Below are 24,752 nucleotides of genomic sequence, written 5' to 3'. Positions count from 1 at the left end.
TCAATAGCAGCTCCTTTGTTTCCTAATACTTCCTGATTTGGAGGAGAGCCTTGCTTTACTGCTGTATTGTTTCCTGCTCTGTGCTTTTTTTGGATGACTGCTGTTAGTGACAATCTAGTTGTAAACTTACCACTGCGGCTGCTAGCCTTTTTTGACAGCTGCAGTGTGAACCTGTGTTAAGGTAGCCTATTTTACGTTCTTGTTCTCTAGGAATGTGTAAGTGCCAGTAGAGAACTGGTAGGTGGGATGGAGAAATGCTCCATGAGTGCCCTCCGGATAACTGTAGCAGCAGGGAAACTCTACTACAGCACTCAAGTTTTTTTTTGAATAGTCACTTGCATGTGACTGGTGTTCTGCGTTTTTGACACTGACTTTGTTTTTGTTCCTCTCACCCTCAGATTTTCCCCAGGAGCGTTGTCCTGTGGTGCTTGCACCACTTCTATACCCTGAAAAACGGGACATTCTAATGGACAGGATCCTGCCTGATTCTGGAGGGATAGCCAAAACAATGATGGAGAGTTCTCTGGCAGACTTCATGCAAGAAGTTGGCTATGGCTTTTGTACAAGGTTTGTAGGAAAACCCAATTTCTTACGTGGAATCGATCATCTTGGGTGGTGGTGGTTTTCTTTCTCTTCCTTGAGACAAAAGGTAAAGAAAAAGAACACTTTAAGTACTAAAATAACTAGAAGTATTATGAGGTTATCTGTTTTGATTCCTGTTTTGTGTCTTGCTTCTAGCATGTATAGCGTATTTGTTGAAATTGTGTATGATTTTGTCATGGTAAGAAATGTTAGCTAAAGGTATTCACCTTCCTTGGGAAGGTTTGATAAGGATTTGACCAGTATCCTTTTTTATAAAAACAGAATGGCTAGATAGGCAGAAATTCAAATGAAATCCTACTAGATCTGTAGGAGAACTCAGGTTTTGTGACAGACTCCTGTTAGTTCACTGTCCACATGAAGTGAATTAGAGAAAAACTGAAGGTGATGATCTCTCTTCAAGAGAGCTGACCAACAGCAGCTTTCTGTTTGTGTTAGATTGTGATGGGTGTGGTACACTTCATAATAGAGATTATTTGAAGCTGTAGGATATAATTATGATAATGAGTTGCTGGTGATAAAGCAGAATATCCCGATATCATCTTCAGTCTGTGCCTGCTTAGGCTTATTTTGATAAAAACACAGCTGTCTTAAACTTCCCCTGGATTTGTGTGTATTTGTAGAAATACTTCACCCACATCTTCACGACAGTATTCCATGTTCTTGCTATCTGCCCCTGCTCTGAAATGTTGTATATGCAGTTCTGTTAACTGGAGTTGCTTGTGCTGCATGAAATGGGCTGTCATGTAGAGAGCTGTGTGGACTTGCTGGGAGTGGCATGAACAGTACTGTACATCTTTGCACCTAACGCAAATATTCTATTACATAGGTTATATACATGTGTGAATTGGAATTATCACCAGAAAAGTAGAAGCAGCTAGACCTAAGCTAGACTTCTAGTGAAGAGTTAATTAGAATATATTAAAAGCTTTCATACTGTATATCTGTTATCTTTTCAAAAACTGAATTGGATTTATTGATGCAGTTCTTAGGGATCAAGGAGAGTTCTCTGATACCTAGTTGTGATAGCAGGAGACTGCAAATGTGTGACCGGTTTTGACTTAGGCTTAGCCCTCAGTTTGAACCTAACATTTCTTAGGGGAAGATTCACTTAAGAAGCATAAGCTAGGAGAAATAAATGATTTTGTGTTCTGGAAGACTTTGGACTGTGCTGAGGAGGTGATCAGATCTCAAAGATAGTATTAACTAAGTTTCTGTTGATGTGGTGGAATACAGACACAACATAAATGTGTTCAAGGTATTGAAAAGGAATTTGTTAGCATGTGCCCGCAAATAAAACATACTTGATCTGTGCTGAAGCTGTATAGATCTTAACTGCTGGCCTCTTTGAGAAGCGTTAAAGTGAAACAAATACCGCAAAAAAAAAAGTTGAGTTTTATTAAAAAAAAAAAATCAGTGTTTAAGCCTCTGGTAATTGTTTGCTCTTTTGGCTCCTTGAATGTTTTTGCTACTGACCTCTGATCAGAAACTCTGTGGCTTGTATCAGGTCGAGCTGCATATTTTCAGTTTACCTTGTCAAACTGGTGATGTGCACTGTTGAAATGCGTGTTGTCAGAGCTTTTTTTTCACTTTCAGCTAGCAGAAAACTTCAATCTTTGAAGCTCTGTTTCATAGATCAATATATGGAAGTGCTTTTAACAGAAAACACTGCTGAACCTACCCTGTATTTTTACTTTGACAAAGCATAGCCTGTCAAACGTGTCTCACTAACTTGAGTCTGCCTAGCTTTGAATTAAATACACAGCTCTGTATGCTTCGTGGAAATAATTGCATGGACTTGCTACCTTAGAATTTCTTGTTGCTTACCTTAGAATTTCTTGTTGCTTACCTTAGAATTTATGTTGGAGCGTTTGACTGATACAACTGTGAAGCTGAGTAAATTGTCATATTTTACCCTTTGCAATTAGTTTCTCCCAATGGTCTGTGCTTTGGTTTTTATGGCTTTTTGTGCCACAGTAAAACCTGCTGTAGTACTAAGGTCTGTCTGTTTTGTTGCATCTTAGTGTTGAAGAATGTCGCAACATAATCATGCAGTTTGGTGTCCGGGAAGTCACGGCTGCCCAGGTTGCCAGGGTTTTGGGGATGATGGCTCGAACTCATTCAGGGTTGACAGATGGTATTCCGTTACAAGTGAGTGGTCTGGTCGGGGCGGGGGGAGAGGGGAATGTGGTTTTTTAACTGAAAATTAAAACTTGCTTTTATTATTCGATATTCTTTTGTTCTGCCATAAACGTCTATAATACATTTCTGAGCGAGGGATTCTTAGAACTGTGCAACTGGTGTCATTACCAGACTGAACCCTGTGTTTTTCTTTGTAGCGCAGAGAGTTCTAGTGGTTAGTGGTTTCTGAGACTTGGTGTTTTTTAGCTAGTATTTGACTGGGTGTATTTTATTTGCAGTCTATTTCGGCTCCTGGCAGTGGGATTTGGAGTGACGGGAAAGATAAAAGTGATGGAGCACAAGCCCATACCTGGAATGTGGAGGTCTTAATTGATGTTCTTAAAGAGCTGGTAAGTTTTGTGAGCACCTTGGCCTTGAATGCAGAACATCTGAAAGAAGGATGTGGCCCAGTGTGAATATAAAGTTTTTTTAAAGCTCCTAGCAGCCTGAATGGCTTTGAAACTCATGAATACAATTGTGCTGCTGTGCTTAAATGATGTCTTTTTCCCTTTGAACAAGAATATTTTGAAGAATTGTGGGAGCTAAAAACTACCTGAATGGATAACGTGCGTGCAACCTGCAACTCATTCCACACTGCTTACTTCCACGCGCTGTAGCATGTGTTGTCTGAGGGGTTTTATGTTTGAAGAATTTATTTCTGACAGTGGAAATAGTCTGTCCGTCAGGCACCTTATTTTGCATAGGTTCTAACTGCAGGCATTAAAATGAAACAAAATATTTTTGTAGCTACTCATTCCAAACCTCTCAGTGCTTCTTGTGCATGGTGATGTTTCAAAAATAGAAAAGTTTTCCCACTGCTTTATAAGCAGCAATTTTCATAATTAACACAGTGAAACATGAATACCATTTCCGTTGCCTACCGTGTATTGGGTGAGTTTTCTGTGCGGTCCCTCTAATCTACAAAGGAGTTGCTGTTGTTTTTTTTTCCAAAGAATTTTCAAAAAATACAGCTAGACTGTTCTACATGATGTACCAGTATCTGAGTCCCATTGTGCTGTAGAGATGACAGGTTTTGCATGCTAATGTAGGTGTACTGTTTTTATTCCTAGAGAGCTCTGTACTGCGTCTACCTTCTGTTTCCTTTAAGGAAACAGCTCTGAATTTTTTTCATTCTATAAAAGCATACACATGGCGTGTAAGCTACAGCTGCAGTTGTTAGCACAAATAGTGTGAGTTCTCCTGTATGTTCATTCTGTTATCAATAAAGTATTTTCTGTTCTTCAGGCACTTCATGCTTTTGTCTAACTTTCCAGTTGTGTAAGCACACCCAAGCCCTTTCTTACGCATCTGACATGGTCCACATTTACTTTGTGTTACATCAGCTTGTCAGGAAATTGACACATTGAGCAGTCAGTATCTATTTTTTTTGTATGTGGTGCTCACCTATCTTTGGAAGGCGATGTCTGTGTTCTGTAATTGCCATAGTTCCCTCCAAACCCCCTCATCCTGAAGGTTTTACACTATTGCTGAAAATCTGATAGGTGCTTGCAAGCACTTGCACTGTAAATCCTTCAAAAGGAAAACAAGTTCTGCTTGGCAGCTGGTCAGATCCTTCTGCTTCTTGTTGGAGGGTGTATAGAAGCCTACAAAAGGAATCAGCTAGTATGCTAAGAAAGGAACTGTGCTGGGTGTTTTTTTGGGTGTTTGTGTTGTTTGTTTTTTTTTGAAGACTTGTTAAAGAGATGTTTAGAAAGATGAACAGCTACTGGCTGTGGTGCTGGGGGAGGTGAGATTTGCAGGCTGGTTTCGAACAGTAACTTGCATTGAGTTCTCAGCTATCCAAATTGTGTTTTTTAAAACAAAAACTGCCTTCAACTAAAAGTCAGGTGGATGTTAAGCTGAGCAAAATACTGATGAAGTGGGGTTCTTACAAGAAAGTACTGAAGATTGTAATGCTTAAGGCTAACTAGTCTCTTGTTTTTTTTGGATGCAGAATCCTAGCCTGGACTTCAAAGTAGTAACCTATGAATTAGACCACCCGGGATTTCAGATTCGTGACAGCAAGGGCCTGCATATTGTGGTGTTTGGCATCCAGAGAGGCTTGGGCATGGAAGTTTTTCCAGTTAATGCCATATACAGACCTTGGAAGCATGCAGAAGGCCAGGTAGGTTTGCCAGCGTTTTGGCCATGTCTGTACAAAACGTAAGAAGTTCATGAATTTCCCAAATGGCAGATGTGGATTGGTAATATGAATTTTCAAACAAGCCATGTTTGACAACTTGGCCTGTACGGCATAGGCCTCAGGTATGTTACCGAAGTACAGTCCGTAAATTAAACGGTGTCCGCATTGTTTGCGGGAAGGTGGTCGCTTGCTCTACACGTCACACTGCGTCTGTTTTTAGTGGAGCTCTGACTTGCAGTGCAGCTGAGCGCAGACCCATTGCTGCATGGCAGTCCTGGGAGGTTTTTACCTCATTACACAAAAAGGCTAGAGCTTTACAGAACACAACTGTGCAGGCAGGTGCCCTGGTCACACCCTTATTTATCATGCTCAGAAACCGTGGGAAGAGTAGTTCTTATGCTCTAGTGAGGTTCAGTCTTGTGTAAAACATGCTTATAGTCAATCTTGGCTGATTTCTACTGCTTTGTTGGTTTGTGTTGCTCTCAGAAATGTTGCTTGATAAAGTGGAAGGAACCTGTAACTTCGAAGACCTAAACTAACTATTTTTGATATCTCTTACACCAGCTCTCCTTCATTCAACATTCCCTCATAAACCCTGACATCTTCTGTTTTGCTGACTACGCTTGTCATACTGTTGCCACAGACATCCTGAAAGCACCACCAGAGGATGACAATCGAGAAATTGCCACATGGTAAACCTGCTCTCCCCAAACCGCTTTTCTTACCTAGATTTAGAGTAAGACAACTTACCTGCTCAAATGTGACTTTACCTTCATGCAACATGATGTGTCTGTAGCTATGTGTACATTCCAGTTGATCAGCTGTCAGTATTTTTCAGTGTTTGCTGGAAGTTTTCACATTAGAACTTCCTGTGTACTTCCGTAATATCTGAAAATGTATTGCTAGGTGTTGCTTTTAATGGAGTATTCTGCTTGTCTGGAGAATTTCTGCCAATGTATTTCGGTGAATCTTATAAGTGGAGGGGGAGGGGGTAGAGGAGATAAGAATTTAAATGTCTTTTTTCAGGATGGCATTAGAAAAACTTGTTCCACTTACATGAAGTAAGTCCTGGGATTTAAATAATAAATTTATAGAGCTATTGCTGTGTTATTGCACAAAGCTGAGTAATATGACTCCTTGAGCTGACAATTACAGCTGCTTTTAATACAGCTTGTAGCTGATTTCAGTGCAGATATTTGTTTCTATTCCCATTGTACAACCTGAAGTAAGTAATTGGAGGATGGGAAAGATGGTTAAAGTAGGAGAAGGTAGCCATGTCTGTATCTCTGAAAGAGACAAAAGTAGAATATCTTCCTCAGATTTCACAGGTGTGTACTCAGGTGTAGAAAACATGCGTTTCATTTTTGGAGATATGTTTCAAGTTTAGTTATTCAGGTGACCCACCTCAAGCTGAATTTTTTTGAACATCGGTGTTCAATTCTCCCTCTTCCATAATAGCAAGAGCTCTTAAGCTCTTAAATTGGTTTGATTTTCTTTTTGTCTTTAAAAAAGAAAAGATATTTTTCACGGATAAGAATATTCCTGTAGGCTTAATTGCACTTGATAGGAGCTGCAGTTTCAGGTTGCTTGCAGTGGGCATTACTTTATGTAGTCTTGCAGCTGATGCTACAAAATGTTTGAATCCAGGATCCTGTAAGCAAACTACTTGTAACTTTGAGGGGGGCCTTGTCTGTTTGTTTTTTCCTTTTGTTAGGAAGAGCCTGGATTTGATCGAATCTCTGTTGCGATTGGCAGAAGTGGGACAGTATGAGCAGGTTAAGCAGCTCTTCAGTTTTCCTATCAAGCATTGCCCGGATATGTTGGTATTGGCCTTATTGCAGATCAACACTTCCTGGCATACCTTGCGCCACGAACTCATCTCCACGCTCATGCCAATTTTCCTCGGCAACCATCCCAACTCGGCCATCATTTTGCACTATGCATGGCATGGACAGGTGAGTGTTTCCACTGGCGTTTAACCGTTAAGTTTTAAGTAAAGTTTGATTTCAAAAACAAGAGGGAGAGAGACAGCCTGGCACATATAAAACATAGAAACTTTAAGCAGTAAGAGAGGAAACGGTTCAAAATAAGATAGCCTCCAACTTTTAGCCAAGTGCATTGGAGACTATTCTAGGTATAAAGAAACTGCATGTACCGTAATTTGTAGTGAGAGTGTAGTTTCCTGAAAATCTAGGACTGGCTGCTGCCCTTCTTCAAAGAGAACTTCCATGCTGAGAGAAGGCAACCATGTGTATAAGCCCCATGTTTTTAATGGGCAAACAAGTAGTTTTTTTTTTACAGATTTGCCTTTCATCTTGGCTTTCATCACTGTGCCCGCTGGTAGTTCAGTAAATACAAGTCATAGGAGGAAGCCTCTAGGGCGGGAGGGGAATCTGCATTAGAAAATACATTGCCCTTTTAGGTACAGTGGAGTTGAGGATACAAAGCTTGACCTCAGGGGATCTTGGTCCATATTCACTGCAAAGTCATGGTTGTTCACTAGCTGAAGTGCTATGAATGTTTGTTTTCTTGGTACAAGTCTTTAAACTGCAGAATGGGGGTGGGATAAAAGTGATGTGTTCTTCGCATAAGGTCTTGAAATGACAGAATATGCAATTTTTCAGCAGGCTAGGCTCCAAAATAAAGTACAGAGTGATAGCTGTCATGTGACAGGGTGCTGCTCTACAGTTTGAGGATGTTTGACTTCCTCAGATGTGGGAACTGAAAGCAAAACCCTTGCTGCCAGCGGAAATTTACTTGAATTGTGCTTTGATTGCTCATGTGTGAGCAAAGAGCTAGATACTGGTTTTGCAATGTCAGGCTGTGACATGGCAGTTCTGGCTTCAGGCAGCACATCAGGCGGAACGTTCTGTGATTCACCTATTCCAAAAGCTATTTCTCTGTAACTGAGAGGAACATTCATCATTCCTTTAGTTGAGCTCCTGGATAATTTTATTCATCACATGTTAAGAGTCCAAGTAAGAAACTAAGTTCTAAATTAAAGAGTAAATATGTTTGTGTGTTAGGCTTCAGAGGTAACATATCCTACTAAATGTTCAAATAGTTGATCCTTTTCTTAGAGGCATGAAGTACAATCCTAATTTAATTCTTCTCAGGGTCAGTCTCCTTCGATTCGTCAGCTTATCATGCATGCAATGGCAGAATGGTACATGAGAGGGGAGCAGTATGACCAGGCAAAATTGTCACGTATTCTTGATGTGGCGCAAGACTTGAAGGTGAGTTTTGCAAAGCACCATTATTATTTTCTGTCTGGTGTCTTATGCAGACTTGCTCATCTTGTAACAAAGGCTAAGCTTAACTTGGATGTGACTAATTTAGTAAGGATTCCTAAGAAGCAGTGTAATAGAACTGCTTGCTATATGCATGTACTGTAAATCCAGGAAGAGCTTCAACCGTTTTAACCTTGAATACCATTGAAATGGGAGTATAGAAAATATCCTTCAGACACTTGTTTGAAGTAGGCACCGCTGAGGTTGATGGAATGGGGGTTTCTTGAGAATACTGCTATTTTTTAATTGTTTACACATTCACAAAAGAGACTGGAAGCGACATCTGGCTTCTTAAAGGCATTTATCACTTCTAAAGTTAGATGCAAAATAATTGGGTGTCACAAAGTGCAAGAGCTTCAAATTAGTTTTGTTATATCAGTTTCTGTGTTCAAGGATGAATGCTGATGAGATGTATTCAGTGGCTCTGAAGTGGTCAAGGCCTGTTGGCAGGGAGACGCTAGGTTATTCTGACTAATTCTGTTGCAATATTGTCCTGGTAGCTCTTGGCCGCTTGCTGGTAGATTTTCATACAGAGGAATTTAAAACCATAAGCACAAGGTCTCTACGAGAAGGCCATGCAGTGCTTTCAGATGAGAGCTCTTGCTTATTTGTGCCACGAGCAAACTGTGTGAAGCTGATAGTACCAGTCTTTTTGTTGACTATGAAAGCACAGCAGGCTGTGATAGGAAGACTTCTTTATTAAAAAGTAAGTGGGGTTTAGAAAGGAGAAAGGGTATCCTTGTGTCTTCACTAGTAGTCTTCTGATTTTTTTTTCTTTAGGCCTTGTCAATGCTGCTAAATGGTACTCCATTTGCCTTTGTTATTGACCTTGCTGCACTTGCCTCTCGACGGGAATACCTCAAACTTGACAAATGGCTCACAGATAAAATTCGGGAGCATGGGGTAAAGCAGGATTTTTCTTTTTATTTCTACATTCTATCGGTGACTAACTTAAGTCACTTTGATAATCTTATAAGTAGCTTTAAGGTTGTGGAAAGTGTCCATGGTCTGATAGTTCAACATTTTCACTGAACTATAATAGCTTAGTGCGATTCTTCCCACGGTACAATTGCCAAGTTTGAAATAATGGCTTGGATGTGGTTTGGGAGATTAAGCTAACTTTTTTTTTTCCTCAGGAGCCCTTCATCCAGGCCTGCATGACTTTCTTAAAGAGAAGATGTCCATCTATCTTGGGTGGCCTTGCTCCGGAAAAAGATCAGCCCAAAAGTGCTCAGCTTCCTCCAGAAACCTTGGCGACTATGTTGGCATGTCTGCAAGCTTGTGCTGGGTAAGGGCAATATTGCTTAGACGGAATGTCATCTGCTTGAAGCCTGCTTGCTGGCCTCGTATTGCACGTGCTCACAGGTGGTTTGGGGTTTCCTATGGGTTGCTGAGAGTTATAATCTTGCACAGCTAGATTTGATAGTATGTTTAATTTTTCAGTGAAGCTTCTCATATAGAGTAGGTGATGAGACTGAAAGTGTTCTTGTCTTTATAGTCAAGTGGGTGGGATGATCTCGGTAACCGCGGGATGGCTGGTTAGTGAAGTACTGGGTGAATGGCCAGAGGCAGGGCTGTGACTTGGACAAAAGGAATATAAGTCATAACTACAGAATGGGGCGGCATCCTGGGAAACAATGAGATTTTATAAAGGGTTTTTTGATCATGTTAGGCAAATATGTGGTTGCTACCCTAGCAGAGAGGGCTAATGCAGTCCTTATGCATAGAAGAGAGGTGGAGATTGTAATGTAATTGAGACTGAAACTGGACACATGTAACTTCAGTTGTTTTTACTTGAAATACTGACTGTCTCAAAGTAGTCAAAGGATGGGAAATAGTTAAGGTCTTCTGCCGATGAATTTGTTTAGCTAAAATCCTGAAGGAAATAGTGTAGGTCCTAGAGACCTGCTCTCTGCAAGACGGACAGGTAGGTTACAGAAAGACTAAAGCGAGCAGAAACTGGACAAATCAATTTTAAATCATGTTTTAAGTAAAAATAGCTAAATGTTGCAAAATACTGGTGGTGTTGCTGTCAGACCAAGGTGGTATTTGACTGCAGCAATATTTTGGAGTTAACAAGGCTTAGCACAGTGTGACATATGAGCCAGAGGGTCTGGAAGCTGGAGATGGTGCTAGTTTTGGTGTTAAGTTTTGACACCTAAGGAGTCTGGCATACCCAAGCGCATGTTAGCTGGTCTAAGGATTATATTGTTACGCAGCGATGTCTTGACAGATAGAGGAAACATATGTAGAAGTGTCAGATGATTCCAAGCTCGCGTAAACAACAGAGAAACAAATACCAGCATAGTGATTGCTATCTGAACTGGAAGGGAATTTCAGAGGTCCTTGTAAGATTTTTAGGAGAAAAGGTTCTCCTAAACAAAATTAAACTTCAAGTACTGTTTCGGAAACGTTACTGTCTAGTCCATCTTTTGGACTGAAAAATACCCGTTACTCAAAGTACGTCGTCTTCTGAGACTACAAACTGAATTGAAATTCCAGTATTTTGCATGTTGTCATATCCAGATTTTAGAGATTTAATAGTTAATTGTAGACTTGACTTGCATCTAATGTCACTGTGTTCTGAATCTTGATGTGTTACCAAGTTTTATTTATTCAGTTAGTCCAAAAGCTAGCAGTTCTCTACTGGCACAATTCTCTCAGCTTCTGGTTTCTTTTTATAGCCGCTTGTATTCCCATTTATGCAAGAATGTGACCTACTTGCAGTCATTTTCCATTAGTTATTCTCTTTAAGCTTTAAAGAGAAAACACTTAATTTCTTTCACGAAGCACTCACTTGGATTAGCTTACGTTTCAGTCACAAATGGAAGCAGGCATTGGAAAGACTGGGAGATTAAAATCACAGTAACATTAGATATGACTGGGAGGATGGTTCTGCTTTACCACCTGAAGTTTGCTGCTGGGGGTAGTCGATTTAGGAGTAATTTCTTTCAATTAAGCTGTAGTTGGGACACTTTCAAGCCCCTAGGACCCTGCGTGGTCTGGAACCCTTTATTTGTGTCGGTGCAGTTTGTGTAGCACTGGTGAGTACTGCTGCTGTGGCACATAGCAGCGAGGCTCCAGAACGAAGTAAGCGTTCTTGTTATTACTTAGTGTTTTTCAAGTGAAGCCAGGGTGGTTTTGGCACCGCAGGCTGCCTTACTGACCAAGTGTGTGATTTGGTAACAAACTGCTTATGGAAAAGTCCTCCCCCCAGGGGTTTGCAGTGAGGTGAGTGGCAGCAGGACCTGCCCATGCCCAGCACAGTCGGTTTGGCAGCACTGGTGGTTCCTCCTCAGTCCCGGCCTCAGGACAGGGCGATGCTTCTGGCTGCCTGTGCCTAAAGGAATGAAGAGGCTTTTCCTCCTTGCTTGTGCATCGATACCTCTGTAAAGAGAGGGGGGTGGTAGGAATGGGCAGAGGTAGAAAATAAGAATGCTAGCGGTGCTCCTGGCTTGTATGGGTAAGGTAGAAAGAAATCAAAGAAGTTGAAAGTATTTTTCTTTTTGTATAAGTGGGAAAAAAGAGTGCAAGAGATATGAAGTTGCTCTATCCAGCAAGCTGGAGCTTCCCTTAAGCTGACATTCCGTTTTCCTAGAGCTGGCTGACTGTGGTCCCTGGCTCTCCTCATTACTCATCTTTCAAAATTGTCCTTTCCACAATTTCCCCCAGTTCTCTTCCTGGAATGGCTCTAAGATTAGCTGGCTGAGTATATTTTTACATAGAATTGAAAGCATGTGAACTTTTGCTTTAAGATCTAGTTTGATAAAGAAGCGTGCCCTTATTAAAGAAGCTATTTGCTACTTCACATCATTTGCCTCAGATGCAGCTTTTGTGAAAACCTGCAGCTCAGTACTATTTAAAAAATATTGTGGTGTGTATGTATCTTGACATACAGCAATGTCTCGTGACATAAAAATGGTAATCTTTAATCTGTCTAGATGGCAGGACAAAAAGTTAGTCATTCGTTCCAAAGCATGGATGACCTAACTGGTCACCGTAAGCATCAAATTCAGGATTATAAACCTGTGTTATGCATTGCGGGCTGCGCTGTGATCGGTAACCTCTAGCTGCAGCAGGTTGGAATCTGTCTTAACTAAAGCATGCTGCGGTGTTTGAGTGCCTGCTTTCCTTCCTGCTAGTTGGTCACAAGCACATTACGGGGATTTGTGTTTCTGTGGAATTGGGTTGTAGGTAAATATATGCTGTAAACTCTGAGCCTCCGTCATGCTGTGCCTCGGAGTTGTCTTCAGGTCTGGTTGCACCTTCTTGAGACAGAAATCCTTTCTGTTTCCCTGTGTGGCCAGGCTGTTTCACAGGCCATATCTTAAATGACAAGCGGGAAGAAATATCTTGTTGGGCATTTATAGCAGATGTATGGCTTGCAGAGAGGAACCGGCTATAAATAAATGCAGGTTTTGTGTAAGGAAGCCTCTCAGTGTTCTTCAGATTCAGAAATGGTCATGCAAATGTAGACCTTTGTTTCCAAAGGACTTTTAAAGACCCCCCCACAGATGATTAAAATGAAGTCTTTTGACTAAGGTACTTTACTGCTTTCACAGCTTGATTAGAAAAACTTTTGGTTTGCTCACACTTGAGTCAAGGGGAAAAGCCAAGTGTTTCCTTAGTTGAGCTTACTTTGAAGGTAAGTTTCTGATCCCTTTTTGAAACCCGCCATCCCAGGCAGGTTGCTTTTGAGTCTCTTGACACTGGCTGCTAGTGAGAGGATATCAATACATTTGGAGGAGCCAGCTTGTGAAGCAGTTGATAAAATGCACATTGATCCTGCCTGGAAAGTTGCCTGCCCATGGTAGCTCCCCAGATTCTCTGTCTGTCCCAGGACAGCTTTTTCCCACACTGTGTAGTAGAGCACTGGCTTGGGAGAGCAAGCTGAAGCCCTTAACCCTGTGTAGCCTGTAATGGGATGGCTGCCAAAGCTGAGGGCTAGTCTGCCCTTCATTTTCCTGCCCTAGTTGTCGGGATGGTTCTGCTTCCTTTTCCTCCTCATCCCAACATCCGTGCAGTTTGTGAAAGCTTGTGAAAATTCAGTGAAAATGAGGAATCTCCAGATGAGTTTAACACAGTTGCACCATTACAGGAAGGAATTTGCTGCTTTAGTTGTACTTGCCAAAAAGGTAGAACTGGGGAGTAGGAAAGGCATAAATAGTTGGCTGTGTTTTCCGTGAGTGAAATGTTAGCGTTGCATGGGTACGTTTGTGGTTAGGTATGCCAGCAGCAGAGCTGCCTTTCCCTCCCCTTAGGAAGCCTGGCAGCAAGACGTGGAATTGTTCAGAAAGGTGTTGGCTTCCCTCAGTTGTGCGGTGCCTTCAGGCCTAAGTGTGACTGTTCTGCTGGGTTTTGAGTCAACTTCTTTGAATAGTTGGAGATTTCTTGCCTCTGGTTAAATGTTTTATTAATAAAGCATGTTGGTCAGCTTATAGACAAATGAATTTTAGTGGAATTGGGGGGGGGTATTTAACTCCCATCTATATCAGTTCAGTACTACTTAAAAAATAAGTGTCTCTCTATTGTGTAAGCTCTTTAGTCATGTCATATTTCTCTTCTGGAGAGAGTGTCTAGTGATACTCAAAGTGGGAACAATTCTGAATGTTGAAGCCTGGGAACAGGGAGGAGCCTTGAGGAGCTGATTTGACCAAGGGATTATAGCAGAAGCTGTTGTGTGTTTGATTTCATGAAGTTGAGCTCTATATAGCCTGTAACAAAACAGCAGGCAAAGAGCATTGCAGACTGTCTGTTCTGCCACGGGCTATTGAAGCTAGGTAGACAGATACACATCCCAGCTTTCTCTGAGTCATTATTTGCTGGGATAACTGTATACCAGTATTGGAGTTATTAAAAAGGGGGAATATGCTGTCAGAGAATCTTTATAGTTGCAGTTTACGTTCTTCTATCTAAAATAGAGCTTGTCCCAAGTGAAATGGCTGTAATGCAATTGTTGCTAGTGTGGTTTCTGCTGGGATTGTTTTGCAGTTTATATTTGTGAAATGTGGTCCCACTTCCTGAAGGAGAACAATCAGGGGCTTGAGTTTTGTGAACACTGGATGCCTCACTGTTCTACTCCTCTGCTCTAGGAGTGTTTCCCAGGAGCTGTCAGAGACGATACTCACCATGGTGGCTAACTGCAGTAGCGTCATGAACAAGGCTAGGCAGCCGCCACCTGGAGTCATGCCAAAAGGACGCCCACCTAGTGCGAGCAGCTTGGATGCCATCTCTCCTGTACAGGTAGTGGATAAATAATACCATGCTGTGGTTTTAGAAACCGTTGATTAGCGTTAGTTCTGCTGCACTATTTGAGCTCTTTCAGCAGGACTACATAAAACATCATCTGGCTCCCTTAGTTTTTTATGCTTGCATGTCTAGATAACTTCTCTCGTAGCAGATTAATGCCTCAGGGTTGTAGTTCAGAACTGTCGTTCACGTCACGGATGTCTGTAAGAAATTATGGAAGTATAGCAGGATGGGAGCACTGAAGAGTGATAGCGGTTTGGTTTGCTTTAAAATAGCTGAGAGTTTCTTTAAAGTGCTAAAATTTTCTAAGACTTTCGAGAGTTAAGCACTGCCTTTGAACCTGATGTGTCTTGTTTGTAGCTTCACGGGCCAAGCAACAGTGCTAGAGCATAAGGACTTGTTATAACTGGGGCTCTTCAGCTCTCAACTGAACTGCTCTTTTAAAGACAAGGTACATTTAAGTTACTCCCTGCCACTCATCATCCCTTCCTCCTCTGGGAGCAACACATTGCAGACAGATTTTGCTTCTAGCAACTACATTCACTGGCAGATTTTAAAATGGTGAAAACTTATTCACACGAAGTAGTGGCAATTCAGCATTGAAGAATGTCTGAAGCGTCAGTAGATTATGTAAACTCAATACAGAGAGCAGTATCCATGTAAATTGTTACTTTATTGAAGTTGCTCATCAAATGTACCTAATATCTTGGCAACCTGCTGCATAGAACTGATGTGAAGAAGTAGAGCAGCAGATGTGAGTCTGAATCCATGCTATCTTCTGGATAGATAATAGTTTTTTGCAGTTCCTAGACAGGAGCTCTTAATTTCACAGAATCACAATTTATTGCTATGTCTGCTGGTACTGTGCCTTCCCTCCTACTCATCATCCAGATCTTAATGGCTTTTATTGGAGGCTGTGTTCTCAGGTGTTTAGCTATGAAAAGTGAACATTCTGGGATCCTTCAGACAGTTAAATATTCTGTTAGCTTGATTAAGTCTTGGTGAATTCTCCAACCGCAGAGCTTAAACTGCTCTAGCACGAAAATCTACACACTGCTTTTTGTGTTTACTGTTGTGTTATACTTAATTAGAAACTAGGGAACAATCAGCCTTTCTGTAAAACCTTTGACAGAGTAGGATTTTATGGGATTGTAAAGGAATAAGTGAAATAGCATTCGATAGACAAACGGCCTTTTTGGGGTAATCTGGATGACTTCAGAATTTAAAGTGACCATGCAGAAAAACTCTTTACAGGATGATTTAATATGTAAGCTGTCTTCATACAAAACGTGCAAAGAGTGAGCTTGATTGCAGTCTATGTCTGTCTGTGTATAATCTTCCTTTTTTTCATTCAGATCGACTCGCTTGCAGGCATGGCATCTCTTAGTTTAGGTGGCTCAGCTGCTCCTCATACCCAGAGCATGCAAGGCTTCCCTCCGAATTTGGGCTCTGCATTCAGTACTCCTCAGTCACCAGCAAAAGCGTTTCCCCCTCTTTCCACCCAAAACCAGACAACAGGTTTCAGTGGCATTGGAGGACTCTCTTCACAACTTCCAGGTACTGCTATCTGTGTGGTGTGTTTTGTATGTTTGACACGTCAGAGCGAAGACATTGTCACTGCTGTGGCTGGAAATACTGGACAGGCAGCGGTGTTGCGTGGGAGGGAGTCGTACAGAGCTTGCTCCTAGGTCGCTGCTGAAACAGCATTTGAAAATGTTGCAACTGCAGTAGATATAAAATTTGAGAGTCAAGAGGGTTTATGTTTTTGATGGGTTTTAGCTGCATCGTTTTAGGCTGGGACAGAGATAAGGAATTGCTTTAGAAAAAACTGCTTGATACTGGATATTTCTGAGGCTATATGGCTCTGAACGTTTCTTGGAAATGGCAAGGTGCTGAAAGTGATACATGTATACTAGGAAGGGTGCAGCTGAGATGACCAATACCTTGTTTGCTTTTCAGTAGGTGGTCTTACTACGGGTAGCCTGACTGGTATAGGAACTGGAGCCCTGGGCCTTCCTGCAGTGAACAATGACCCATTCGTGCAAAGGAAGCTGAGCACATCTGGACTGAACCAGCCTACATTCCAGCAGAGTAAGATGAAACCTTGTAAGTGGTAGTGTTGTCTGTGACTGTGAAGTGTGACTGTGGTCTGCAGTTAATCTGCGTTTCCTTCAGGGGTGGCGTGGATCTGGAGGTGACAAATAGTAGAAACATGGCTCTTGTATTATACTGATAGACTGAAAAAGGTGCTTCTGAACTTCTATACTAGCAGCTTGCCGAGTAGCTGGGAGGGGATTTAAAAAAAAGCTACCAGAGTAAATACAAATGTCAAGGATTTGCATGAACAGTCTCTTTTTATGTCCTTTTTTTGTTGTGCTATGTTTTGAACAAAAGTGTTATCCTGCTTTTTAGAGAGTTGTATATATGTTTTAAGAGGGTGTTCTTTGTTTTGTTTGTAACAAAGTTAATCAAAGCTACCTGGGTAAGGTCCTGTTGTGGCAGACCAGTGAATTAGGCAACACCACTGGAAAGAAATAAGACTAACAAGTTGATGGGAATATGATTGTTTTTTCTTTCTTTTTTGAAGAATGATTTGGTCCTTAAAACTGAGTCATTATCCTTAGCTCATTTATACCTCTAAGTTCACAACGAAATGTTGAAGCAAACAAATGTTTCCTTTAGGAAGTCTAGTCATATGCTAAATCTTCCCCATTGCTGGTGTTACGTACCTTTGTTGTCTTCGATAGCTGCTCCATAAAAGTTGCAGATGTCCATAGATGTACAGCGAAGGCAGCTTTAGTGACCGTTGTTTTTTCTTTTTGGGCTTGAGCATTCAGTATAAACTTGCTTGAAGCTCACTGGCTGGCCTGAAAGTCTGTGTGAAAGTTTGTCTGCATGTTAGTGTTGTGTAGCATGCGTTATTCTAGTCTGTTTTACATTCGTTTGATTTAGGTGTCAGTTGAGGCTAGCTTGGGTTGTAGTGGGTTCTAGGAATACAGTACTATGAGGCTAATTCCACCTTTAGGATTCAGTTCTTTTGCAAAAGTGTCTTGAAAACAAATTCTTGAATAAGAATTCCTGTCAACTAGAAAGGTTAAGTAATTGCTTTTTAAGAGAAACTAGCAGGCTTTGTATAGATTTGTGGAAGAGTTGAAAAGGAACTAGAGGAGATGGTGACCCTCTGGAGTTGAATGTAATGCCTGTCCCCTTGTCCCCTTCTTTTTTTAACAGCTGACTTATCTCAGGTGTGGCCAGAGGCTAACCAGCACTTTAGCAAAGAAATAGATGATGAGGCAAACAGCTACTTCCAGCGTATTTATAACCATCCACCACATCCGACCATGTCTGTAGATGAGGTGAGTTCCATTCTGCAGCAGTTGCATCAGCTGTCTAGAGACCTTCTATATAGTTGGTGAACTTGCTTGTTACATCCAACTTTTCGGTCCTGTGGACTGAAGTTTTTAGCTGTCTGATTAACTCTCCTAAAATGATGCAAGTCTCACAAGGGGCTTGGGTATTCAAAATAAGTACTAAAGTGTGCCTTTAAACAGTTTAAGTTATGCTTACACCTTGGATATATTTAAAGTATATAAAAATGGCTGCAACTTCTAAATGTATAAAGGTGTCCTCAGTTCTATGTTATGATTGCTTTCAGTGTAACCAAAACATGAGTATCGAAGCATATCAGTCTGATGTAGTTGCTCTTTGAAGTACTTCAGACTTACTTTAGTGTATTTTTGTGGTTATAAACTATAGGAAAAATGTAAATGAACATTCAGCATCTTCCAGTTTTGAAGCAATGAGGTAGGAGGTAGCAAGAAGTTTTATTTAAGGACAGTTACTTAAAATAAAGGAAAGAAAGCTGAAGTCTGAAGATAAAGCTAATTGTAGTGATGTAGCATCTACTGGCTAAAATGAGATTTATTTTTTATTGAGACACTTACTTTGCAGTCTGGCTTGTAGTGCAGTCTACCTTAGCTGTTTGTGTTCTTAACCTATAGATGCAGAAGGGCTGAAATAAAGCAAATCTGGTGGTAACAGTTTCCAATTTCTTTGCAGGTCTTGGAAATGCTGCAGAGGTTTAAAGATTCCAACATTAAACGGGAACGAGAAGTGTTTAACTGTATGCTGAGGAACTTGTTTGAGGAATACCGTTTCTTTCCCCAGTACCCAGATAAAGAGCTGCACATAACAGCCTGCCTCTTTGGTGGGATAATAGAGAAAGGACTGGTTACTTATATGGCATTGGGCCTGGCCCTGCGCTATGTTCTTGAAGCCTTACGAAAGCCTTTTGCATCCAAAATGTACTATTTTGGTATTGCTGCACTAGATAGATTTAAAAATAGGTGAGTGTTTTTTGGTAATACTTCCAACAATTCATGTAATGTCTTGTTAACCTTGAACCTGCTCTAGTTATGCAGTACAGGATTGCTTATATGTATTAGAAATCTACATATGTCAACTTCAGGATTACCTTTAATATATGCTGAGCTGAAACAAAATGGTGATGTGCTAGTAAAAGGGTGACTAGGTTCTTTTGAAATCAAAATATTAAATGCGGTGTCTGTGTAAATGTGGGACAAACTGAGATGCTGAAACTACTTAGTGGCCTCCCTGTATAAAAATAATTCAGGGAAGTGTTGTGTTGACTGAAGTTGTCAGCTTGTTAGAAATGGCGTGAATGTAAATATTCTTAACAGGTGCACGCTGATAGTGCCATTTGCACTACTCCTTAGTAAAAGGCTGGCTAGGAACTAAGCCTGGGTTTGAATTTGAATCTCCAGTGTGGCATCTGGATCATCTGTTACTCAGAATGTTCTGCTTTAACTTTGTGTAAGATTATGAAGGGTATTACTCCAGTGCCAAAATCTTCCAGAAGGTCGATAGCTGTGAGTTGGTGACACATACAAACCTTTCTCACACACACAAAAAAGCTTTTTCAAAGTTCTTAATTTGAATGCAGGTAGAAGAAGCTCTCAAGGCAGACGGTAGTTGTAGGCAGGATTGTATCCCATTGGACAAAATGCACACTCATTTTTGGAGGAAGATACTTGAAATGTATTTAAAAGTTTCTTGGAATTAATGACTAGAAATGTGCGGACTTGCAGTGTGGATTCAAAAGCAAGGAGCGTGTTACCTCTTGCCGTTATTCTCCTTTTATAGTTTTTCTGCCCTACGGTATTTTGTCAGCTATAAAAGCTGCTGCTCGCAGCATTCAGAGCTGGATATCGTAGCTGTATTTAGCTAACGATGAATAAAGGCATTGGAGGCTGACATACTTGAGGTTTAACCACCTTCTTGCTCCTTCTTTTACGAACCTTTTTAAGGGGGACCTGAAGATTCTGCTCTCACTGAGTAGTAATGGTCTAGCATTCAGAAGTAGAATTATAATAATCTGTGTGCCTAGGTGAAGCTTGTGTCTTTGATGTTAAGGGCACTCTGATGTGCTGTTTAAAACAGTGAGCCAGTCTACAAATCACTTACCAATAATCTTATTGTGAAAGCTGAATATAAATGCAGTTGTGCATTCAGTCAGAAGTGTAGAGATTTAGGTTAAGCTGGATTGCTATGAATTAACCTTGTGTTTTGCTCTTAAATGAATTCATTTCAAGGGTTTTTGCAACAAAAAGTGCTTTGTAGAAAATGTTTTGTTTATAGCACAGCTGCTGTAAGCAGACCAGAACTAATTCTGATGTGGTATGGGAATGACATACCAGTGTTATGTTTATATTGCTCTCTAGTATTGTTTCTGATCTGGGTTAACGCTGCTGACTAACGTGTATTATTTCTGACAGATTGAAGGACTATCCCCAGTATTGTCAGCACTTGGCTTCTATTAGTCACTTTATACAGTTCCCTCATCACTTACAGGAGGTGAGTGGGTTCACGTTGGTGCACTGGCTTTCTGTGGTTTTCAAATCTTTTGAGCAGATTGCTGTTTTCCAGTGGAGAAATGGTCTGAGCTGCCACAATTTTAGGTAGTGCATGTGCAGAGAATCAAATGCCCTTTCTTAAAGTGTGAAGGTGGTTGTTCAATACTCTTCTGTAAACCTGCTGGGGTTGCTTGCAGTGAAATAGCTGCTTGAGTATAACTGCATGATCAACCAGGACACATGGCCACGCACGAAGATTTCAAAGTGCTTCCATGGAGTCACATTCCAGTCCCTTAAGCATTTGTGCTTTCTCTGTAAAATAGAGGATATTCAGAGGTGTTTATAGTTTCACACTCAGACCTGCTAACATAATCCAGATAAAGGCAAGAAGAACTTCATTCCTGCAGGTTTGGTCAAAGTAATGGAAATACCCTGTAGTTCAGAGAATAAAAGTAGTGCTGATCATGTGGTGTCTGGCTTTCATTGGTAGGAGAAATACAGAAAAACTAATCCTAGTGGCAGAGTTTGAGAGCATAATCTGAATAACAAAAAAACGTTCAGCTTGGTCAGTGAGACTTTATCTACCCGAAGCTGTGAAGTTCAATAGCAGTCTCAACTTCACTGTTGCATTTAGGATTGTGTCCCTGAAATGACTGTTTGTCTGATGTTACAAATGTCTGGGTAAACGTATTTAAGCGGAGGAAAGAAAATCTGCTGTGGAATTGCTTTACAGGTTTTCTAAAAAGCTGGGTATTCCAGAGATGTGGTTTTTGCTTATTCATTATGAACTTCAGACTTAGCATTTTTATGTAGGTGCAGGAGTCCTTGGGGGAAGGACTTCTTCCCTGCTTTGTAGCATGTTTTTTGATACGCATTTTTTATGCAGTCCCCCTCTTTTGGTCTGTTAATCCTGACCTGCAGGGATGGGATTTCCTGGGTAGTGCTCTGTAAAATGTTTTAGGATGTTGTGTCTCTTGACACTAGATAACTGCTTGCTGAGGTCAGGGGTAGAGCTTCTGGCCCTTCTCCAGAAAGAAGGGAAGTAAATGGTGATAAGACATGCCCTTTATAAGGGGGCTTGATGGTATTTTGCAGATTGCCTTAATGGCATTGGTGTTAAATGTTTGCTGACAATCTTTAATACATATACTGCTCATGCTAAAACTTGTTCCCTATTTACACTTCTGTATATGAATTTCTGTATGTGCTTGTTTACCCTGTTGTAGTACATAGAATACGGACAACAGTCTAGAGATCCTCCTGTGAAGATGCAGGGTTCAATCACCACCCCTGGAAGTATTGCACTTGCCCAGGCTCAGGCCCAGGCCCAAGTTCCAGCAAAAGCTCCTCTTGCTGGCCAAGTCAGCACTATAGTAACCACCTCAACCACCACCACTGTTGCAAAAACCATCACAATCACTCGACCAACTGGAGTCAGCTTCAAGAAGGATGTGCCGGTAAGCATTCTGTGACTTAGAGCCATCACTGGAGATGTAACGGAGTTAGGTTGCTGATGTGGACTGAGTACATGGAGACAAAACCCTGTTAAATTTCTGTACTGCCAGTTTTCAAGCTGTAATCCTGTTGCTCGATATTTTTTTGTCTAAAGCATGTAACCTTGTCATATATGACCCATGCTTTTGTATGGATGCATTTTTAATCAGGAAACTGTGGAATTACTTTGCATAGCAAGGTGGGTTTTTTGTGGCTTTAATTAGCAAGAAAATTACAGAATTAAGTTTCTCTTAATGACTTGCAATAGGACTGCTGAAGCAGTTGCAGTTACTGTTCTGCCTGAGACTTGAGGAACACATACTGAATCATGTCTGACCTAGCAGATTAACTGCATTAGGTTTCTCAAATCTTAAGTCACTTATATAAATGTAACTCTTACCTACCTGTCAGAGTTAATGCGGGGCTGACAGATTGATGTATTGGTGCTTCCACAGAAAGCGTGGAGCGTGCTTGATCCTGCATGTACGCTGAGGATGTGTAGAGCTGTGACTGAAGGGTAACAGATGCACTAACAAGTCAAGTCTAAGGTCTTGCTTGCTGGTGCTGTCTTTGTATACTTCTCTTAAAAGAAGCTCCCCGAATTAGAGGTGGAAGGCAAAAAACAAAGGTAGTTGAAAGTTAAGAAAAACTTCTGGAGGACAGTTCCTAGTACAGCTATTAACTTCTTTCACATATCATGTTGAGTTCTGATTGTGAGGCATTTATATTGCCTAATTTTAAACTCGAGTTATGATTGCTATATCAAGTTCTCTTGCAGTGTACCAGGTGCTAAAGCCCTTAAGTTGAGGCCTGCAGCCGTAAGGACATGGGTCACATTTCTTTGGCTTACACCACTGGCTTGTTTTCTCTCAGATAAATCTGTAGGATTCCTCTCTCCCAATTTAGTATTGAAGTGCTCTTGAAGACATAAACTTGTACCAAGTACCACTCGCTGCTGTACTGTCACACTCTCCAGACTAACCTTGTATGCGGACTGCTAGCATGATGGGTGCCATTGGAACGGCATCTGTTGTATACGAACACAAGTGTTAGGGGTTGGTCTTTGTACAGCGACGTACTTCTGCTGAGTATTGATCACTGTAGAGTAAAATTACTTCAGAATGCTGCTAAAAATGCATCAGAGGCAGTAGATGTTACATGAAAAAGCTCAATTCTTTTTCACTTGACAAAATGGAGTAAAACTGTCTTTTGATGTTACTTTTAGGTATCGTCTGTTCTTACCTTCTTGTTTTTCCTACAGCCTTCCATTAATACCACCAATATTGATACGCTGTTAGTAGCAACAGATCAAACTGAGAGAATTGTGGAACCTCCAGAGAATGTCCAGGAAAAAATTGCTTTCATCTTCAATAATCTGTCTCAGTCAAACATGACTCAGAAGGCAAGTATGGAAGAACACTAGTAAAATTAATTTTAATATATTTCTGGAATTCCATTCTAAAGTGGTAGGTGATGTTTCTCCAAAATTCCAACTCATAAAATTTGGAGAAAACAAAGGGGGAAAAAATCACTCATGGAAATAGTTTACATCACTTGTTGTTTGAACCTGTCTGGACATAAAATTTTTCAGGGAAAAGAGGGGCAAGTGAAAGATTCTTAATCTTACTCAACTTCTACAAGTTGCCTTGTTTTCCTGTAGCCAAATACTTCGTGCTAAAGTATTTCAGATCTTTGCTTTCAGGAAAGCACTTCTAGTAGACACAAGTTTGAACAAACATTCACATCATAAATGGGCAGGATACCATTTGCCATTGCACAGTTAAGCTACTGGGTTCTTGCATTTCAAGCTGAAATTCGGGGTAGTTTTTCTGAACTAGAAGTTTGCAGTACTGCTGCCACACATGATATCTGTCCTATGGGCAGACTGCTTTAACATGAGCTACTGACAGTCCTAGATTTTGAAGTTACCTGCTATAAAGAGGAGAAGTGGAGGGGAGAGAAACTATTGTGCCTCACTCACTTTGATTTAAGTCCTTACTGGTTGACCAGATCTTTGGATAATGAAATACTGATTTCAGAGCTGTTTAAAAGAAAAAAAAAGAATCTTAGTGCTAAAAGCAATTGACTGAACATGACTATGTGTTGGTCAGAATTGACCCCATGAGTTTGTGGTCCTCTTCTCATACCTCTTGTGGTGTGCTTTTTCTCTGGTGTGGAGACAGGTCGAAGAACTGAAGGAGACAGTGAAAGAAGAGTTCATGCCTTGGGTATCGCAGTATCTCGTGATGAAAAGAGTCAGTATTGAGCCAAATTTTCACAGCTTATATTCAAACTTTCTTGACACTCTTAAGAATCCAGAGTTTAATAAAATGGTTCTGAATGAAACTTACAGAAACATCAAGGTGAGTAGTGCAAGATTTCTAATACCTTGGGTAGAGGATAGATCTGCATTTGAATTCTTTTTTTTTGTAGGGGGATTCTAAATTTATGCAAGGCTTGCAAATCATAACAGGGAAAATTTGTTTATGCTTTAGTTCTTGTATGTGGAGAATGTGGCTCTTATGTTTACACTGATGGTTTGGTTAAAAAATAAAGGGGAGGTTTTAGAAAATGGGTGTAACAACTAAAAATCCCTGGAGGACTAAAATAATGTGAAGGTAAGGAGGTAAGAGAAGGGATAGCTCAGAAGAGATGAGTGAAACAAGTTTGTCTATCAAGCACTATTTTTAAACCTGTTGGTGGAATTTCCTGGCCACCATGGGTTACGCTGTAGTGCAAAAGAATCTCCTGGCTCTTTGGAGCGTAGCTGGCCTTCTTCTGTTCAGCTGATGCTACTCTGAAGCTAAGGAACAGAGCTAACAATAGAATGCTGGGGCATGATTTAAGTCTTGAAATAAGAATTAAATTGTTTCACTAGAAAGGCAGATGGTAGCCTTCAGCTCTGAGATGAAGCCTTAAGAA

The 24,752-nt window shown here is 40.8% G+C and overlaps 1 protein-coding gene and 2 non-coding genes across 10 annotated transcripts in view; all 3 read left to right on the top strand.

Moving 5' to 3' along the window:
* CNOT1 (CCR4-NOT transcription complex subunit 1) overlaps positions 1-24,752 on the top strand; it is a 60,002-nt gene that overhangs the window by 14,199 nt on the left and 21,051 nt on the right. For 2 of the 8 annotated variants that reach the window (XM_035543777.2, XM_035543773.2), the window contains exons 8-25: positions 399-567; positions 2,625-2,751; positions 3,021-3,131; positions 4,736-4,906; positions 5,489-5,616; positions 6,639-6,879; positions 8,041-8,160; positions 8,995-9,117; positions 9,351-9,502; positions 14,307-14,457; positions 15,819-16,020; positions 16,426-16,569; positions 17,695-17,819; positions 18,523-18,809; positions 20,259-20,337; positions 21,563-21,793; positions 23,092-23,232; positions 24,014-24,193. In XM_035543777.2, coding sequence (XP_035399670.1) covers positions 399-567; positions 2,625-2,751; positions 3,021-3,131; positions 4,736-4,906; positions 5,489-5,616; positions 6,639-6,879; positions 8,041-8,160; positions 8,995-9,117; positions 9,351-9,502; positions 14,307-14,457; positions 15,819-16,020; positions 16,426-16,569; positions 17,695-17,819; positions 18,523-18,809; positions 20,259-20,337; positions 21,563-21,793; positions 23,092-23,232; positions 24,014-24,193 — 2,882 coding nt within the window. Of the gene's footprint in view, positions 1-398; positions 568-2,624; positions 2,752-3,020; positions 3,132-4,735; positions 4,907-5,488; positions 5,617-6,638; positions 6,880-8,040; positions 8,161-8,994; positions 9,118-9,350; positions 9,503-14,306; positions 14,458-15,818; positions 16,021-16,422; positions 16,570-17,694; positions 17,820-18,522; positions 18,810-20,258; positions 20,338-21,562; positions 21,794-23,091; positions 23,233-24,013; positions 24,194-24,752 lie in introns of all 8 variants that reach the window. The other 6 variants (XM_035543776.2, XM_035543771.2, XM_035543778.2 and 3 more) reach the window with 3 other exon arrangements.
* On the top strand, positions 14,787-14,922 carry LOC118246625 (small nucleolar RNA SNORA50). The gene has a single exon (XR_004778191.1). It is a non-coding gene; the product is annotated as a small nucleolar RNA SNORA50 (small nucleolar RNA).
* Positions 24,508-24,646, top strand: LOC118246624 (small nucleolar RNA SNORA46). The gene has a single exon (XR_004778190.1). It is a non-coding gene; the product is annotated as a small nucleolar RNA SNORA46 (small nucleolar RNA).

The sequence above is a fragment of the Cygnus atratus genome, chromosome 12 (assembly GCF_013377495.2).
Source record: "Cygnus atratus isolate AKBS03 ecotype Queensland, Australia chromosome 12, CAtr_DNAZoo_HiC_assembly, whole genome shotgun sequence".
Taxonomy (NCBI): domain Eukaryota; kingdom Metazoa; phylum Chordata; class Aves; order Anseriformes; family Anatidae; genus Cygnus; species Cygnus atratus.
The sequence above is the reverse complement of the archived record's forward strand: the minus strand, read 5'-3'. Positions and strand labels throughout refer to the sequence as shown.